Source organism: Eupeodes corollae, chromosome 1, assembly GCF_945859685.1.
Source record: "Eupeodes corollae chromosome 1, idEupCoro1.1, whole genome shotgun sequence".
In the NCBI taxonomy this organism is placed as follows: Eukaryota; Metazoa; Arthropoda; class Insecta; order Diptera; family Syrphidae; genus Eupeodes; species Eupeodes corollae.
The window spans coordinates 147,973,184-147,994,044 of NC_079147.1; the positions used below are offsets into that span (position 1 = coordinate 147,973,184).

At 35.5% G+C, this 20,861-nt stretch overlaps 1 protein-coding gene across 1 annotated transcript in view; it reads right to left on the reverse strand.

The window, feature by feature from the left end:
• LOC129945544 (uncharacterized) overlaps nucleotides 1-20,861 on the reverse strand; it is a 492,154-nt gene that overhangs the window by 125,437 nt on the left and 345,856 nt on the right. Inside the window, exon 7 of the mRNA XM_056055356.1 lies at nucleotides 19,694-19,972. Coding sequence (XP_055911331.1) covers nucleotides 19,694-19,972 — 279 coding nt within the window. The remainder of the gene's footprint in view (nucleotides 1-19,693; nucleotides 19,973-20,861) is intronic.

Sequence of the window (20,861 nt, forward strand, 5' to 3'; positions counted from 1 at the left end):
CTCCAGTATCCAGGATATCCGAACATTCCGAGAGGCCAACATTGACTCGGACCACTACCTCGTTGTAGCCAAGGTACGGCTACGGATATCCCGATCCAAGCCAAAACAAGGAAGTACTGTGAGAAGATTCGACGTTAGACAGCTACAATCGCAAGAGACTGCCATGTCCTTTTCCGATCGAGTCTCTAATAACCTCTTAAGGAGTCCTATGCTTCCTGCATTAAGCATTGAAAACCAGTGGCAACATTGCCTTGCAGCCATCAGAGATGCCGCCTCTGAAGTGCTAGAGTTCACACGGCCACCACAGCGAAACCCCTGGTTAGACGACGAATGCCAGCAAGCGCACGCAGCGAAACAAGACGCATACAAAACGACGCTGCACAAAAGGACTAGAGCTGCTCGCGAGCTCTACGAGCAGAAGAGGAGAGAGGAACACCGGCTTCTTAGATGGACAAAAAATAGAGCATGAGAAGAGCGCGATCGAGGAAATAGAGGGATGCCACAATAGGAATGAGGTTCGTAAATTTTACCAAAAGGTAAAAAAACCTCCCAAAGGTACCAGCCACGAACCGAAGCCTGTAAAGACGATCAGGGGAACATCGTAGTAGAACCACAGTCGATGCTGAGAATATGGAAAGATCACTTCTCCAAATTATATTACGGCGATGACGAACCGAATTCCGCTGTAAGGGAGATAGAACCACTCAACCTCGGTGACGCAGATCAATAATTCCGCCTACCCGACCTTGACGAAGTGAAGATAGCTATATCTAAACTTAAGTCAAACAAAGCTGCTGGAGCTGACGGCATCGCTGCCGAACTATTAAAAGCAGCAGGCGATGACTTGGTACATAGCATGCACCAACTTATCTGCAAAATATGGTCGGAAGAAAGCATGCCCGATGAGTGGAATCTCAGCATAGTGTGCCCAATACATAAGAAAGGAGACCCACTAAACTGCGCCAATTACAGAGGCATCAGTCTCCTTAACATTGCGTATAAGATCCTCTCTGCAGTATTATGTGAAGTCCACTATCGTCCACTATCGACCAAATATTCACACTACGGCAGATCTTGGAAAAAACCCAGGAGCTTCAAATCGATACCCACCATCTCTTTATCGATTTTAAAGCCGCGTATGACAGCATCTATAGAGAAGAGCTCTACCGAGCAATGTCTAGTTTTGGCATCCCTGTCAAACTTATCCGTTTGTGCAGAATGACGATGGAGAATGCACGCTGCTCTATCAAGATCGGAAAAGATCTTACCGATGCATTTGATGTCAAAAAACGTTTTAGACAAGGCGATGCACTGTCATGCGACTTCTTCAATATCGTTCTGGAAAGAATTGTGCAAAACTCAAACGTCAACACTAGAGGCACAATCTTCCAAAGGTCCATCCAATTACTCGGATACGCAGATGATATTGACATAATTAGAAGATCAAAGCGTGATGTCAGTGGAGCGTTTTTGAGCATTGCGACGGAAGCGAAGAAGATGGGTTTAGTTTAATGGTCAATGAGGGCAAGACCAAGTATATGCTGTCATCAAAAAAGGACACTGAACGACGACGTATTGGACAAAACGTCACCATGGACAGCTATAACTTTGAGTTAGTTAAGGACTTTGTCTTCCTAGGCACCGCTATTAATACAGACAACGACACAGACACAGACAAATGCAAATCGCTGCTTCTTTGGACTTAGAAGGCAATTGAGAAGTAAAGTCCTCTCTCGAGCATGTAAAATCACCATCTATAAGACACTCATCATCCCGGTTCTCATTTATGGCGCTGAGGCCTGGACCCTGTCAAAGAAATATAAGAGCGTCTTAGGAAGCTTCGAGAGAAAAATTCTTCGGGTGATTTTTGGTCCCGTACGCATAGATGGAGAATGGAGGAGAAGATATAACGACGAACTGTACGGGCTTTACAGTGACACTGACCTAGTTAGCAGAATCATGTAGAGCGGATGGATATCAACGCTCCAGCCCGGAAGGTCTTCGAATCCAATCCCGAGGGACGGCGCAGCAGAGGAAGACCGCGACTCAGGTGGGAGAGGACCTCAACCAACTTGGCGTGCGAAACTGGAGACAGCTAGCTAGGGACCGAGCTGGCTGGAGACGCTTGTTGGTTGAGGCCCAGGTCCGCCCCAGACTGTAGCGCCACCTTAAGTAAGTAAGTAAGCCGTAATACGTGAACGTCTGAAGCCATTCGTCAACAACCTGATAGGTCCTTATCAGTGTAGCTTTAGACTAGGAAAGTCGATCAAATATTCACATTACGGCAGATCCTGGAAAAAACCCAAGCACATCAAATCGACACCCACCATCTTTTCATAGATTTCAAGGCTGTATAGAACTATGTCTAGGTTTAGCATCTCTGTCAAACTGGTCCGTTTTTGCAGGATGACCATGGAGAATTCAAGCTGCTCCATTAAAGGAAACAACTTAACAGAACTTTTCGATGTCAAAAAAGGCTCTAAAGCCTGGTGATGCGTTTTTTTAACATCATACTTGAAAGAATAGTGCACGTCAACACTAGAGGCACTATCTTTCAAAAAGCTGTCCAATAACTAGACTATTCTGATGACATTAACATAATCGAAAGAACTCATCATGGGGCTTTTGTGATTATTGAGGCAGAGGCTGCAAAAAGGGGGATAAAGGTTAATGAAGGCAAACCAAAGTACATGATGTTGTCAAGAAAGGACTTACAACACCGACTCTTTGGGCTAAGAAAGCAATTGAGTACCAAATCCCTCTCTCGCGGGACCAAAGTGTCACTATATAAGACCCTCATCATCCCCGTCCTGCTATACTGTGCAAAAGAATGGAATATGACAAAAACGGTTGACAGCACCTTGGTACGTTCTTCATACGATATCCAGTCCCGTATGCATAAAAGGGGAGTGGAGGAAAAGATGGAACGCATAGCTGTACAGCGACAAAGACTTAGCCAGAAGGGTAAAAGGCGAACGGCTAAGATGGATGGGACGTAGAGTGCATGGAACCAATGCTACAGCCCGGAATACTTTCGAATCCACAACCACAGGACAGCGCAGTAGAGAAATACCGCGACTCATGTGGTGTCCACAATTGGAAACTGACTTTTTCCAACTTGGGCGCGAAACTGCTTGTGTAAGTAAGCAAGCTAAGAACTTACAAAATATTGAATACTAAAAATAAAATTATCGCAATTAAGGCCAACATTTAAGGAAGAAAGAAAAGATATGCTTTATTCTTTTCAAGGAACAATAAATGTTTGCTTAATTTGACTGTATCATCAGTATACCATAAAGCTTAAGCTTCTCATTTTCATGAGAAACATCAACATCTCTTGATGCTTCTTGAAGAATTACATAAGAAGGTACACATCCTATTCTTGCGCCTGTATCTAATCCGATAAATGCCAAAAGATTCAAATAAAGATAACAACAAAGGAACAAAATAACACATTTTCCACTTAACTGCTAAATAAAGCGAAACAAAACGTTCACTAATCACCCTAATAATTCTGGCCTTGGTTTATGTATAGCTGGATGCCTAAGAAGAAAAACCGTTTAAGAAAGGAAATAATGAAAATATATGCGATGTGAATCTGTCAACTTTGTTCTAAAGAAGCTATACAATACCAAAACCTATCTATACCTATACCGAGATAATTCCATTCTATCCATACCATCGATATATCTCGTAAACGGTAAAGCAAGCATAATATACAAATCCAATACCTCTCTCCTCTAAACAGCACAGTTTTATTTTAAGATGCTAAAAGTTTTCTGTCAATCGGAACTCGTATAATATCTACATTCGTATCTTCCAACTTCACTCGTAGTCGTCTCACCAAAAAGTACCTCGTTAATCCCCATTAAGTTCCAAAGTATGAAACAAGGATCCAGGATTTGGAATGGGATGAAATTTTCATGAAATGTGTTATACAGAGGTACTGCCACTTAGTTACCCAGGCGACATAGATTTTTGTGTATAGATATGTTCCATGGAAGAATAATCACCCAACATCCACCAAATTTAGTTCCAACTTTTCAATACACCTCCTTACCAATCCCAGGATCTTTACAGAGGACTTATTTAAAAACAAATATGTATCCCCAAAAAAAGGAACTTCTTAAATGGATGCTATTTCTTCAATAATTCAAAATATGGCACGCTCGCTTTCTGAATCCTTCCAAAAATTGTATAAAAATAAGACCATCATGATAAAGATCCAAAAAGATATCATTTTGTAGGTGCTTCGCGGGTATAAAATGTGCCATTTGACTATATTTGTATCTATGTATCTTTTTATTTGTATATAGTTTTCTATATTGTCCTTATCTTTTCTTGGGATGACAAAAGAAGAACGGAAGAAGAACAAGAATTAACGACAAATTGTCGGCGTCATAGATTCGCTTGGCATATAATTTTCATAGTCTTTTGTCTAGAATTTTTGGAGAGAATTTGAATACAATAATAATGGTTACATAAAATATAAAGGACATTCATTTTTCATTGTTTACTCGAATTCTGGTCTTTTGGATTTCACTAAGAATAAAACAATATTATATCTTATAGCGATAATATCGTGATGGTTTGATCTTTTAAGTTTCAATAGTTATAGATATAGTTGTTTGTTATAAGTCTTACATTTGTTATTGTACTACAAAGAAAAGTCCTTATACTACACTAAGCCAGTTAACAGACTCATGGAAAAATAAAGTGCATCATGATGCTGCTGAATTGTTGAATATAGTGAGTCTGAGTAAAGTATTCTTCCCGGTCCCGATTTCGTGGAAAGAATATTTCTCTTTATGATGGTACTTTCTATATTATTACACCTTACTGCCTAAACACAATAGAGAGTAGCTATAGCTCTTTGGGGCTTTCGGACTTTAGGGTGTCCTGACAATGCTTTTCCCAAAAATACTTACATCTAGTACATGGTTATACAACCGTTTTGTATTAAGTTAGAAAAGAGCTTAAAGTAACTTTTAAAATCTGTTTGAAGCTGCAACGAATTTTAAATTGAATGGAAGCATTATTTAAGAACAACAAATGTTAATTTTTTAGAACTTGAGGAATCTCTTGAAATGTCATCAGCTGTTTCACTAACTTTTATTATTTAATTAATGTGTAGTAGTTCAATTAACTGTAGTAAGTTATAGATTCCTAGAAAAACATGATTTAAACTAGAATTCCTGAACAATGTTTATGAAGGGATTGTAAAATTATCAAAGAATATTTTATTGTCATAGAAGTCTATACTCTTTTATCCTATACCCAGTTATATCATTTATATTCAAACTTCAGGGAGGTCTTATTTTGTTGAAAACGATTGGATGCTAGATACATTTGAGATTCATTAATCAAATTGATTTAAATTATCCCAAAAAAAATAAATGTTGAAGGAATTCTTAAACGCTGGTTGGAAATGTCAATTCCGATTTTATTCTATTTGTATCTTAAGTTAAATGTATAAGCCCCAAAGAAAACGCATGGCTTGATTTGAGCTGTAAAGAGGTTCTTAGGGTTAAGGAAGTTAATTTCTGTTGTTATAAAGCAAACCCAACTAAGAAAAGTTAAGGAAAGTTCAAACAAGCCAGGAAAGCCTGCAATGCCCATATTATATCAAACAAATTTATAAATGACTGAAAATTAAGGGAAAAAATACTAATATGGTCTTTCGTCATTTTTTAGCTCTTAGAAAAAGCTTATCTCTTTGGTAGGCAGTTTCCAAACAATTCAACACCAGAGTCCTGAAAGGTCTTAACACATAAGTCCGCTGGCCCAAATAGCATACCCTTATTTCCCTGAAATATCTATCCAGTTTTTTAGGTCTCGTTACGAGCCAACGAAATATTTTATTCATCTAGCCTCTAACCAAAGAAAGGCTAATCGTCCTTCCTTTCTAATTATTGAGCGATTGCACTTCTTTCCAAGGTTATGGAAACGCTTTTAAAAATCAATATCTCACGCTAAAGGTAGCAAAAAAATTACACCACCACCAATTATGATCTCAGGATTTGCAATTTTTGGAGATCTTAAGAAAATAATAGAAAAATATACTAAAAAAGCTTGCAAATACACGTCGTACAACAAAGACAACTGGAAAGTCACAGTCGAAGAAGCTGATGAGTATAGATCTGTCACTGAAGAACTGAGCAAACACCAAATACAATGGCACTCATATGAGAACAAAGCTACAAGGTCAATAAAAGTAGTAGCCAGAGGTCTTCATTTCTCGTGCTCACCCGAGGAAGTAGTAGAAGATCTTGTACAAAAAGGCTTTCAAGCCCTTGATACAGTCAATCATTTAAGAATGAGACAATTAAAAACTCTTCTGGAGAATCAATGACAAGTAAGAGGCTGCTGAATTTATTCATGCTTACTTTTGACTGCAAACAAAGTCTCGAGGAGGTTTATAAAATAACATCAATCTTGGGCATAGCTGTTAAAATTGAACCACTCCGAAAATCTAAAGTTGTTCCGCAGTGCAAACATTGCCAAACTTTTGGTCATACCCAAAAGTACTGCAACCGAGAGTTTGCTTGTGAAAAGTGCGAAGGAAAACATGCAACTAATAATTGTCTTATGAGCAAAGATCAGAAAGCAAAATGTGTGAACTGCAAGGGTAATCACCCGACAAGCTATAGAGGCTGCCCAGTTGCCAAAAAATTCCAAGAGTTCAGAAGCAAAAATACATCTGCTAGAGACAAACCCAGAAACACAATAAATAACAATTTAACTGCTGAAAACAATACTAAGAAGGAACCGCCTAAAAAGGCTGTTCAAAGTAAAAGTGATGAAAAGAAAGCCGCTATTCTGAGATTGTAAAAAATGTGCGGAAGAATGAAGAGACTTCCATAAAAGAAATGCTACAACTTATTCTTAAAAGAATTGATAAACAGGATTTGAATATCAAACTGCTAAGCGAAGAAGTCGCTCTTAAAAAACAATGATGGACAGAACACTTAAAATCGCTACATGGAATGCAAACGGTCTTATACAACATTCATCCGAATTAAAAATCTTTTTAGATCTAGAACATATCGATATTTTCCTGGTGTCCGAAACTCATTTCTCCAATGGGCAAAGTCTAGATAATGTAATAGAAAACTATTACCACGCTCCACATCCAGCTGACAAGGCATGAGGTGGATCGGCGATTCTTATAAAAGAAAGCTTAAAACATTATGAAGGAGCCAAGTTTACTAGTGAAAATATGCAAGTAACAACTATTAGTATTGGTAAGAAAAAGAAAGAGTTTAAGATAGCAGCTATATACTGCCCACCAAGGCGCTCCCCGACAGAAGATGACTATACAGATCTATTTAATCTTCTTGGGCATAACTTTCCTGTTGGCGGAGACTTCAATGCGAAACACACCCATTGGGGTTCAAGACTTATATCAACAAAAGGCAAAAGACTTTTCCAAGCAGGCTGTAAATACAATTGCAAATTCTATTCCTCCAGGTCGCCAACTTACTGGTCTTCCGATACTAACAAAATACCAGACCTTATTGACTTTTTCATAGCTAAAGGAATCAAACGAAATCACATTAGTGTCAAAGGTAATTATGACCTGTCATCAATTCATACTCCAGTGATTCTATCACTAAGTGAATCGGAAGTACTAGTAAAAAGTAATCCAAAGCTTGTAAATAAGAAAACAAACTGGAGTGATTTTAGAAAAAAATCTTTAAAGTTTTATAAATTTAAGATCTCCTATGGATACAATCGAGCAAATTGATTGGAAGTGGAACAATTTATTGCTGATGTGCAAGAGGCCGCTGAAGAAAGTACTCCAACATTTTCTAAAAGAAGACAAAATGAAATAAAATGTCCTTTAGAGATAAGAGAGTTGATAATAGAGAAAAGAAGAGCTCGAAGAAAATGGCAAAATACTAGATTTCCAGATGATAAAACAACGTTTAACCGTATAAGCAACAATCTTAAAAAACAAATTTACAAATTCAAAAATGATTCACTCAGTACATTCCTAAGGAATTTAACGACTGATGTTTCAACCGATTTTTCGCTACGGAAAACAGCCAAGCGCCTGAAAAGACCAAAACTCGCCCTTGAAATCTCAAGATGGAAAATGGATCGGTAACTCGAAAGAAAAACCTAACCTTTTCACTGAACATCTTGCGAATGTTTTTAAGTCATATTCATCAAACGCGGCTGAAAATAACTTACAGTTTGTTGATAAGATAGATGAAAGTGAAATACCAATTGTAAGACTTAAAGAAATAAAAAGTATGTGTTTACATCAACTACGAAATAAAAAATCACCAGGTTACGATCTAATTACTGCTCAGGTTATGAAAGAAATGCCATTGAAATCCTTCATAAAACTCCAATATATAATAATGCCTTAAGCACCGGTACCTCCCGCACCATTGGAAAATTGCTGAAGTAATTGTCATACCAAAGCAAGGTAAACCACCTACAGAAGTGACGGCTTACAGACCAATATCGCTTATACCAATTATGGCAAAAGTTTTTGAAAAACTGCTTCTGAAGAGACTTAACAAAATCATAGAATAAAGAAGGTTACTCCCAAACCATCAGTTTGGCTTTAGAAATAAATATTCCACGATAGACCAAGTTCATAGAATATCGGATGTAATAGAAAAAGCATTAGAAGAAAAACAAGTATGTTTGGCTATTTTCTTAGATGTTGCTCAAGCTTTTGACAAGGTTTGGCATGAGGGACTTGAGCACAAACTGCAAAGGGATCTTCCCAGGCAGTACTTTGAAATATTAAAATCGTACATCTTAGACCGATTGTTTAGAGTAAGGTACGATCAAGAATACTCGGAATTGAAGAAAATAGAAGCCGGTGTACCACAAGGAAGTTTCCTAGGTCCTACCGTGTATTTACTATACACAAGGGATATTCCAGTTTGTAATCACACCATAATGGCTACTTTTGCAGATGATAACGCAATTTTGGTACCCGACAAATGTGTCTCTAAGGCAGCAGTAAAACTACAAAATTCCGTCGACACAGTGAGAGCTTGGACCGAAAAATGGCATATCTACTTGGTAACAACACTGATTTATCAATCCAAAACAAGTACTTAAGCCCGTTTGGACCTTTTAAATCCAATTATGGGGCTGTACAAAGAAAAAAATACCGAAATCATCCAAAAATTCCAAAACAAAGTCCTTCGTGGAATAGTTAATGCACCTTGGTACATAAGAAATACCGATCTACATCGTGACTTACAAAGAGAAATGGTTACAGAAGTTGTTAAAAAATACGGTCTTGAATATAAGAAACCATGTTCGGAGATTAAGAAGAACCAAGCCTAATGAGCTTTTGGTCTAAAAAATATGGAAAAGTATTAAAAGTTTAAACTTCCCCCAAAGTGATTGTACAAATTTAAGAAAGAAATATCTGTAGTCGATCCTTCAAGATTGGTACTGACGTAGAGGTGGTTTAAGTTGTTAAGAGTCCCACACTACTTGGGGTCGAATACTGCTAATTGTCTTTTGAAGATTTCCTCCTGTCAAAAAAAAAAATTATCAGACCAAAAAATATCTCGAAGATTGAAAACTTCTTAATGACCTGCAGTACAGATTTCTTGCCGAACATTGGAAAAAAATCTTAAAATCGTTTTGAAGAAAGTAAGACTATTGACTATTACTTCAAAGACATTTGATCAGAAACTCTTATCATTAATGCGTACCTTCGGGTAAGATGTAATTCTTCTTCTTTGGATTAGAAATTAAGTCTGAAAACCACAAAACAAATGCTGGTGTGTCCAAGGGCTCTGTTTTTGTCTTTTACAGAACAATGCGAAGCAGGAAAGGACTCTCTAACCTGCTTAAGTGCTTGGGAAAGTTTTGAAGGTAGAACATTTAAATCGATAGGTGATGATAGATATTGTCGTTGAATCATTTACGTAGCTTGAACACATTTGAAAATGTTCTTGTCTCAACCTTTTTTTCTGGGATTGATCTGAAACTGTTTAGAATAGTAGTATGTCCAGTATTGTTACTGGTTCATTGAAAGGTGGCTCTGAGCCTCACATATGAGTTGGCTGCTTCCATTTTGGAGATGATGTCAAGAGCTGTTATGTTAGGTTTAAAAGCACTTCCAGTGCTGCGGTTGGTGTTGAGCGAAGTGCTCCTGTGATGCACAAACCTGCTGACCGCTGGACTTTGGTGAGCAAGGACTAATTCGCAAGATTTCGGATCTTGAAAATTATTGTGACATTTGGAATCTCACAGTAAATTTGAGTAAGTTCAAAATAGTTATATGCCGAAAGGCTTGTGGAAATTATGGTAGAAATGGTAGAAACGACAAGTGGAAAAGATATTGAAATCGTTAAAGGGTATGATTACATAGGAATGAAAATAACCTCATCATTTCAACAAGTTTCTAGTAGTAAAAACAGCACTTGTATGAATAAAAAGTTTTGCTGTATGCCGCTCAAGTTTGGAATTATCAACAAAATGAAGAAGTAAAAAAAAACTACTTAGATTTTTTGAAACAAGTGTTTAAATTTCAATTTAGTTCCGAAAATTATATGCTTTTTTTGGAGACGGGAATATCTCCAATATTTATTTCAACCTTGAAGTGCAACCATAAACCTCGGGAGGACGTATTCTTTTTCGTAGGAGTGTGTCCTATCCTTACTTCTTTGACTGCCCAAAAATGACCTTGGAAATAACTATAAGTGTATTAAATGAAGGAAGGATAAAAGATTATGATAATAGCTCAAGAATTCTAGTTTCTGTTTTTTTTTCACACTTTAACTTGCCCATGATCCTTGACCTTGATGCTTGACTGCCCAACAATGACCTTGGAAATAACAATAAATGTTTTAAATGCAAAGAAAGGATGAAAGATTATGAAGAATTCTAGTTTCTGTTTTTTTTTCACACTTAACCTAGCCTATGATCCTTATTATTTTTTTAATAATTATGTTTATAAATCAGTTCCTTTTTTAAATTTGTAGAATTACATAAAGTTTTGAAATTATTATTGACTTGGCATCTGAGGTGGCGGCCGGCCTAGGCCCTGGCCCTAACAATATTGAGTTGAACAATATTGTAAACATTGTGATTATTATTACTTTAGAATTGAATAAAGAAACATCATAAAAAGACAATCTTCAAGGAGGTATATATGAAATTTACCGCAAAGCTGATATAGTCATAGAGGCAAAGCTCTCAAGAGCCCACCCAGAAAGACAATTGCAGAACGATTTATGTTAGAAGACAGCGTAGGATAATGGAAGAAATGGCGTAGACTACAACGCTTGGAGACTAGCGATTTCCAACTGGTTGCCTTTAGCAAACAACCGGTAAAGATGGAGAAGTATTTTTATTGAAAAATTCCACATTTTTTGTAAGCTTGTTATTTTGATTGAATTTTTGTTTTTGATCTTCTACCTTTTCTGTGAAAAAAGTTACTAATGCATTATATAAATTCTCTGATGTTGCCCGGTATAGACAAGTCACCCTTAACCTTAGGGACCCAGGGTTGATAATCCGGATAAGTTCGCTTTATTAGTCGTCGTGCCTATTTTAATAATAAACTTTTAAGTACAATTCTACCTCTAAATAATATCAAAGGTTAAATCAATTAAGGTACATTTTTCTTCCATTCCACACCCGACTATGGGTAAACAGTAACACCGAAATTTGCTTAGTTCCATAATCCCCACTTGAAATGATTGCCATCCTATGTTCACCTCTTAGGGTAAACCTAGGTAGATGTCAATCAAAGGTGGCTAAATAAAAAAAAACATATACCGCCGCCGCCGCACGCTGAATTAATGTGTATAATCTACTTTTTGAACATATGAAAATCCCCATGATATTTTCCTTTCTCTTTGAATTTCCTGGAAAAATACATATTTTCAAGAGTAGATATTTATGTATTTGATTTCCTTTTTATTAAAATTTTGGTAGAATTTACATACACCAAAAAAAGCTGGGATTTTACAATTTCATAATATTGTAAAGATATTTACGGAATTCCTTTTATATACAAATATTTTTTTTTTAAATGGCTTAAACATCTCAAAATCGATATAGAGACATTCAAAATAAAAAATTTCTTAAATCTACTTATGTCCCCTTCACAACACATCCACCCCCCGCACACATGGATATACTTTTAGAAATATCAAAAAAGATTTTCTTATTATGTTTTTATAAATTCTCTGTTGAAATCTTTGAATTTAGATTTAGCTTAACATAAAATATATCTAAAGAAAAAAAAACAGAAGATGAAAGAATTTTATATCGACGGCATCGACGATGGTACTGGCTGTAATGTACATTACAGAAACTCGGTTCATACTCAAGACACATACATCTTTTCTTAACGTGAAAAAAAGTAATTGAATATTGCAATTTCTTTTTAATATGTAAAAACTGCGATATGCTATATGAATACGGTCTTGCATTAAAGTTCCGTATTTCCGGGAGGCAAAAACGAACTTTTTTTTGGGACAAGACCATGTCTGATGATATTATTAAGATGCCAGAGGCTAGACATCATTCTTTTTATACGTGATGCGAGTACTTATAGTCTTATACTCGTCCTCATCGTACCTTGATCTGCTGCTCCCTATATTCCCTATGAGTGTAACATAGAAGAGATCTAAACCAAAAGCTCTATAGATACTTGTATCTCATCAAATTAACTGACTTTTTTGTATTCGTTCCTTCTGTGCTACAATCATGAGTATGATTTTCTTACATACCACCCGACAATCCATAGTACCGTCACGTGACGCCACGCCATCCATGCCGTAGCCCTGTTAGCACCGCTATAGTATACGTTCGCTCTTTGCATCCTGGAGGTAAAGTAAATTGCCCCAAGTGGCCATCACCTAAGACTCTCAAGCGCAATAAAAATGAATTATTTACAGACGAGCACCTAATAAAAGCTCAAAACGAAAATACATACTTTATACTGCGTAGGCGAAATAAATTTAGCTAGCACCAGTACTAGAAAGATAGAAGCGCACTTACAGTACTACCATCAGCCATCAGGCGTCTGCCCAGCCCATTGGGGCTCGAGCCCGTGTGAACGCCTGCCTTACTGAAGACCGTTTTGATACCATAACCTCGTACATATCGCATCCTGTTTTGCTTTCGTGAAAACGTGTAATTTACACTTAATGAAGATTTAAGTAGCCGAAGGCTTTCTATTGATTATGTCTGTTTGTAAGTACTATAGCTATGAGCTGGTATTACCAAACCAACAACAAGGAGTACTACCGTTCCTTGTAGGTACTCCTAGTATCAAAACCGCCTATTTCATTATAGAATTCAGAATATTAGGTAGAGACTATGGAGGTGCAGACCAAGCGCACCCTCAAGGGAAGAGGAAAAGCAATCGACTATTAAAAGTTCTACATATACCTACATACTTGTATATATAAGTCTATAAATACTTAACTCATACCCTTACTACTCTGAAATAATTAGCTAAGGGATTTTGTTTTTAGGCTAAATTAGGTGGATAGGGCTTATGAAAGAATCTCAATCATTGATCTTATATACAGCAAAGCTGATGATGGTTTTGCAAATTGGACGTCGAAAGAAGATGAGCAAACATATAAACCAGAACCAGATTTTAGTATAACTTAGGTATCTATGGTATACGTTTGTATATGTATGTGTCTATAGGTATGTATGTGTATTTTTTGAAGATAGAAAAAGGCTCATTTTGGCTCGAGAGTCATTAAAAATATATTCTTTTGGGTTGGCGGTCGGTGGCGACCGACGCGACGGTATGGTGGCGGTTTTATATCTGCAGATGGCTCAGAGATGCTCGTAGTCGTCGTCGTCTGGCAAAGTGTATAGCCAGAATAATTTGTGCATAAAAATGTGATTTTAATTGGCTTTCGGTTTTTTGGCATATGTATGTTTGTATGTTGGGTTCTGGACGCGGTTAATTTATTTAAAAATGTAAAATTAAGGCAATTTATTTGTTCTTCTTTTTTCCTCTATAAATGTATGTATGTATGTACGTTACTTACACTAACCCCTAAGGAAAATAAAAATGTATATGTTAATGCAAACGATTAGTAATAAAATGAAAAAAAAAGAACTTGGAATTTTATAATTTGGTAAACAAAGACCAAATAATATAAAGGGTCTCCTGGTAAGAACTCTCGAACTTTGACAGCAGCCATATTGTTGAAGGTACGTTCGTCAAATTGGCTGTCATATCTCAGCCCTCCTTCGAGGTGAATTCCAAACGAAGCAGACTATATTGTAAATTTGTTGGGACATAACATCATTATTGATGGCGACTTTAAGGCCAAACACGCCAAATGATGAATCATAGGCCTAAAACAATTCGTCAACATATTGGCCATCCGATTCTAACAAAACACCAAACCTCGTATATTTTTTCTTAGTCAAGGGTTTTAAGTTATTCAAAAAGAAATCAGCGCAAACACCAGTCATTTTATCACTGAAATAAAAGAATAAAATAATAATCCCAAGTTCGTGAATAAGAAAAAAACTGGATCGAAAACTGAGAGAAGCTTGAAAATTGTGTAACTCTTAGATCTTAAATGAAAAGACTTGAGCAAGTTTATAATGAAGTTGAAGAAATTATTGTTGATTTGGAATAGCCTGTGGAAAAAAGTTCTACAACTATATTTCGAACTTGAGAGAGACAGAAATAAAATTTTGTTTTGATTTAAAGAAGCTGATTTTAAAAAATAGAAGAGATGAAAGAAAATGGGAAGAAACTATATTTTCAGATAAGACAGTCTGTTACTTCTAAATAATGAAAAAAAGAATCAATGATTTCAAAAAATTTTGACTAAGTTAATTTCTGATGATAGATGCTTCTGCCAAATAGTCTTAATGAAAAGCAGCAAAGTGTCTACAGATATATCAGGCACAAAACCCTAAAGTAAAATCTCAAGATTGCAATGGGAAGCTAACCCAAAAAAAATCTGACCCTTTTGCTGAACATCCCGTGAATGTTCACGTTTTTAAATAAATGACCTCAGTAACCTTCAAAAACCTCTTTTACATTTTTTTTAATTAGTGAAAATAAATGCAAGCCAAAGCAAAAATATGTTCGAAAATTTCAGAAGTCATTGTTAAACCTAATCAAGGCAAGCCACTAACAGAAGTTACATCTTACAGACCAATATCGCTTATACCGATAATGGAAAACGTTTTCGAAAATCAGTTCCACAAAACAGTATAAGAAAGGAGACTTATTCCGAATCATCAAAATGGATTTAGAAACAACCAGTGCACGATAGACTAAGTACATCGAAAAACAAGTATGCTCGGATATATTCTTGGATGTTGCTCAAGCCTTTGACAAGGATTGCCACTTTGGACTCGAGTACAAACAACGAAATATTGAAATCACATGTAACAAAACTATTCTGCATTAAAGAAAATAGAATCTGGTGTACCACAAGGAAGTGTCCTGGAACCAACCTTGTAATTTTTATAGTTAATATAAACACTAACATGGTCATTTTTGCTGAAAAGAAAACTCATGCTGTCCAACTATGGGACAACACAAAGAAAACTCACTACAACTTCTAAAAACAAAATCCTTCGTGTAATATTAAATGTCTCTGTATATTAGAAACAGATTTTTACAGAAAAGGTTACAGAAGTAGGTAGTTAAAAAACACTCTGTATCACACTATCAGCGACTGCAAAGTCATACCAGTTCCAAAATGGAGATCATCTTATTTGTAAGAAAAAATGCTGGGAGATGAAGAAGCAATTGAAATGTATTACAACTATAAATTTCCGCTAAAAAGTGAGCTTGAAATTTAGAAAGGTCCTGATCAAGCGGTGGTTTAAGAGGGGTAAGAGCCCCAAACTATACTCGGTAGCGATTCTTACCGAGCGTCTTTTGAAGAATTCCATGGGAATAAAAAGAAAACATGGATAAATATGGAATATTAGATTATTTATGGATCAAGATCGGTATTACCGAGAGCTCTGTTTTCCAGGGTGGTGTTGACCAAGAAACTTAAGAAAAACCACCATAAACATCGATGTCATCATTTTAGGACCAATCTGTGGCTATCCAAAGGAGATCGAAATTCGCTAATCTATAAGCTGTTCGAAAAAGGAATGTCTCTGAAGTATGGCAGACTAATTGAAAACATATATGAATACACTCAAGCTGCTGTGTTTAATGGTGAAGAAAAGTGTTGGTTCCAATTTACATAAGGGGTTAGGCAAGGTTGCACACTAAACCAGCTTTTATTTGCAATATTCGTAGAGGATCTTATCGACTGGTTTCCCGGAGGTATTGTTTATGCGGGGACGCTGATTTAAGCTCTGCTATTTGCAGACAACATTGTACTGCTCGCATATACTCCAGAATCACTTCAACTAATGATTAATCGGATACACGAATATACCAATTTTGGGGGTTACTTGTCACTTAAGAGAAGTCGAAAGCGATGATCTTCAAAAAACACGGAGGGAGAAATTGCGCAAAGAAGTGGAAATTCAATGGAGAATTGATTGAAGTGGTAAAAGAGTTTAAGTACCTAGGAGTTACTTTCACGAAGAACTTAAATATGGAGAAACACTTTAGTGAAAAGTTTAATAAAGCGGAAATGGCGATAAACCTCACATGGAAAAGATATTTCACGAACGAATGTGTGGCTCATATTAGAAAATACAAAATTTTTGAAACGGTAGCAGAATCAATTATGCTTTACGCTGCACAAACTTGGGGAAGTAAATATTATGAGGTGGTTGAAAAGCTATAGCGCTTCTACATTAAACGAGCATTCTACGTATTTTCCAGCCAACACACCGAACTATGTCATATTGCTAGAAACGGGAATTTCTCCACTTTTTGCGAAAACATTAAAACTGCAAGTGGATTACATAATTAGAAGCTTAAATTTGATAGACTATCGTTTACCCAAAATATCAGCTCTTAAGGCCATCAATTCAAGGAGTGGATGGTATCGCGAATGGCTTGAATTGGCGGAAAATTGTGGAATTAATTTGATTTGTAGTGTCGAGGACCTTTCCAAATTAAAAAAAAGGACATATTCTAAATTATTTCCAAGGTAGAGGAAGCATCTAGAATCAAGTATATGGATGAAGCTTCAAACTCTTTACATCGTACGGTCTACTGTCAGCTTAACCACAATTTGCAGCAGTTAAACTAATTCCGTGATGATTTTAGTGTCAGGGAAATATCTATGATGTTCCGACTACGAGCTAAAATTCTAAACCTGAACTATATACCTCACAGAGCAGATCATCCAGGCATCTGTAGGGAAGACGTTGTGTATTTCTTGGGAAAGTGTCCCTCTCTAAGACAAACGAGAAGATGTATCTTTGGAAAAGATTTTCTAACCATTGAGGAAGTCATATTCGAATTAAATCAAATGATAAACTGTATCAATTCTGTACAATTGCTTTAAGATATGGAAATAGAATCTTGCAAGGACTTTTTTGATGAAACACCTTTTTTATTCTTATTAATTTGTGATAGTTGTTAATTAAAATAAATTAAAAATCGTTTATTATAAAATTTAAAGTCAAAATTAAAAAATAAATAATACTGTAAAAGTAAATAAATAGTCAATTCGTCAGACGGCAGAAATGTCTAATGATTTTGTTTTATATTAAAATATTGTATTAATTTTATAATTTATGAATAAAATCAATTCTAAATGTCCTCAAACTGATAATTTTCCGATGTTGCCTTTAAAAATCTACAAGTATTACTTTTTGAACGTCAAATTGGGTCCATTAAACCCAGTAGTTCCTTTAAAAATTAGTAGGAAAATTCGAGACATTTAATCAATCTAGAAGTATTTTGGTATGACTTGTTCACAAGGTAAGAAAATTGGGAATCAATTTTTACCAACTGATATTATATTGGAATACCAATCTTGTAGAAAAAAACATATTTTCATCAATCAATAGATTGCAATCATTTCAGACTTCAGGCATTCTTTTGAAGTCTTTGCACTCATTGATATAGAAGTCAAAGGGTGTATGTGTGTTGTCAGCTTACACAGTATTCTTGAGATAGGTTCGAAAAGCAGAAATGTATACGGTGAAGTAAAATAGTCAATGACATCAATAATGTCGTTGATAATTAAGACAAATAACAAAGGACCAAGATGGCTCCCTTGAGGAACTCTTGAGTTTGAATAAATGAGATAACAGATTGAGAATATGAGAACAACTCTAGATAAAAAGAATTTTAAATTAATTTAATAATGACCACTTCTTTTCCTGTCTCTAATTTACTTAGAGTTTTAGACACAAATTCAGTTAGATTGACAGTTATTTAAGAAGTATTGGTGTTGTGAAGAAAAAATTGGTTTTTAATGAAAATAGAGGGATTCAAAGACAATTATTTTGAAATCTTTGTACTTGAAGACAGCTCGGCTATGTGCCAGTAGTTCATAACATAATTTTTGCATCCTTTTTTATGAACAGAACAAATAAAGTAATTTTTCAAAAGCTTTGGGAAATGGCTTGAGAAAATAAGAGAAAGACGCAACAGAGCTGAAAAAGTTTAACATATAGAGAAAGCAATATTTTTCAGATGTTTTATGATGATTAGCTGGAGAATGAAGCAAAGAAACCATCACATTTGCTTTATGTTAATACATTTGTATAAACGTCTGGGATTCGTAACAAGGCTACCTTGCATTTTTCAATGTATTTGAAATCTAGGAATTTAAGAATTGAGCTTGCTTATAGTTTGAGAAGTCTACACTAGACCTGACTCTCAAATACTTTTTCTACAATAGTTCTAGGAACAATTTAGCATTACCAACAATTATGAACTACTTTACCATTCCTTTGCAATACAGAGCTCATCCTCTTTTCTTTTAAACACGGCTTATCGTGACTTATTACTGTCTAATTGGTTTCAAGATTGTGAATTATAACTATTTTAATTTTAATACATTTGTTAAATAAATTAAATTATTTAAAAAGGTGACTTTTAATTTCACAAAAATGGGGGCTCAACCGGGATTGATGTCCTACGTAATTTTGTTAAATAGTAGTATTTCTGACATTTCGAAGGGTTTATATATTTTTATTATACTAGAAATGAGGGATGAGATACGAATATACATATAACCAATTTATTTCGTTTTTTTAATTGCTAGGTACTGATATATATAAATGACACCTACTTGAAAGTCTTTTCTGCAGAAGAAATTTATTCGCAGTGTGTGTATTTGCTCGTTTTTGAGATATAGCCAATTTTATCTCGCCCACACTTTGTTGTTTTTTTAGTTAAAGGAAAGATTAGAGCAACACGAAAGACCCTGTTAATTCATAAATACATGTATGAATTTGAGGAAGAAGAAATAATTAGCATTTTTATTCTGCCTGGAATTGTTTTTCAGGATTCACCTGGGGGATTTTTTAGCTTGTAACCTCAAACAAAAAAATGATGTATTTCAATTTCAACTTTTTAATAAATAATTAATGTAATTGTAATTCATTAAAACTTGCACGAAAACAGTTAACCCCAGTCAGAGGGATTTGTTTGATATTTAATTCTCATCATCATCATCATAGACCCAAGGGGCTTTTCAACTTATTGCGTTTAGATTGTTACTTTTTCACTCAACAAGTTCCGTTTCATGTAAATAATATCTTAATTCTTCCTCATTTAACGTAGATTATAATAAATTAAATAGATATAAATAAAAGTACTTACCTTCTAAACTTAAATCTGAACTATGTGTCATCACGGGATTAACTCCTGCTGCATCTGAATCCATTGCTGTAACATTCATTCCATTAACAGCACCACTTGCAGTTGTTGCATTTACACTTCCATTAGTACGAGTTACATTACTATACAACTTCGGTATTGCTTCCGATTCCTTGTAAAATTGATCATCATCATAGAGCTCATTAACATCACCTTCGAAATCTTCCAATTCATCGGCTTCAATATCGCTTTCGTACTGGTCCTTGAGGACTTGTTTTGGCACTATATATGTACATTATACATGTACAATTGGGAGGGTAAAGAGAAAATACAATGAAAATACAAAATTCATGACACCAATCAACATAGTCAAACGATCAAATTACTTTAAACTGTTTACTCAACCACACTTCCGTTTTCGCTAAAGTGTATATAATGTATGTTTGTATGCTTGTTACCTATACTACTGTGCCAAGCCAATGAAACATCAAATAACATTTTGTTTCTTCCCGAACTTCCTCTCTCTCAACGTTGCGTACATACTCTTATAGCATAGAGTGCACGCTTTGTTTACATTTACGTATATAAAGCATACACTACACTGGATATGAAATCCAAACAATACACATATACAAACACACATAGATAGTAGTAGTTTTCCATTTCGAATAAATTAACAAGCAAAATTGAGCGGAAGCGTGCACATCTTTGTGACAAAAGATTTAACAGGGTGTTATAAGGGCTTTTTATTTATTTAATAATGTTTAATAATGAAACTTTTTCCCATCCAAAAGGAAGCGGTGTTAAATCAGGTGCGTCGATGAGAAAAGGGATTTATTTTTCTGCTGAATTGGATACGATCCTAATTGATTTGTCATGTCATTGCATATGGATTTTATAAAATGGTAAACTATCAATTTACCAGAGCCAATGCAGTAGAGGAGGCTGCAGAAAAATTTTCAGGACTGCGAATTTTATTCAATAGACAAAAAAGTAAATATATACGTTTTAATGTGCCATACAAAAAATTAGGTGGTGCAACAGTCAATAGAGAACTATGGCCAATGACTCAAAATTCTCAACCATTCGTTTCGTAAATCAATTCAGGGATAGAGGGGACCTACAATTCTTATGACGGATTCGTACAAATTTGAGAAAACGCATTTCGGGA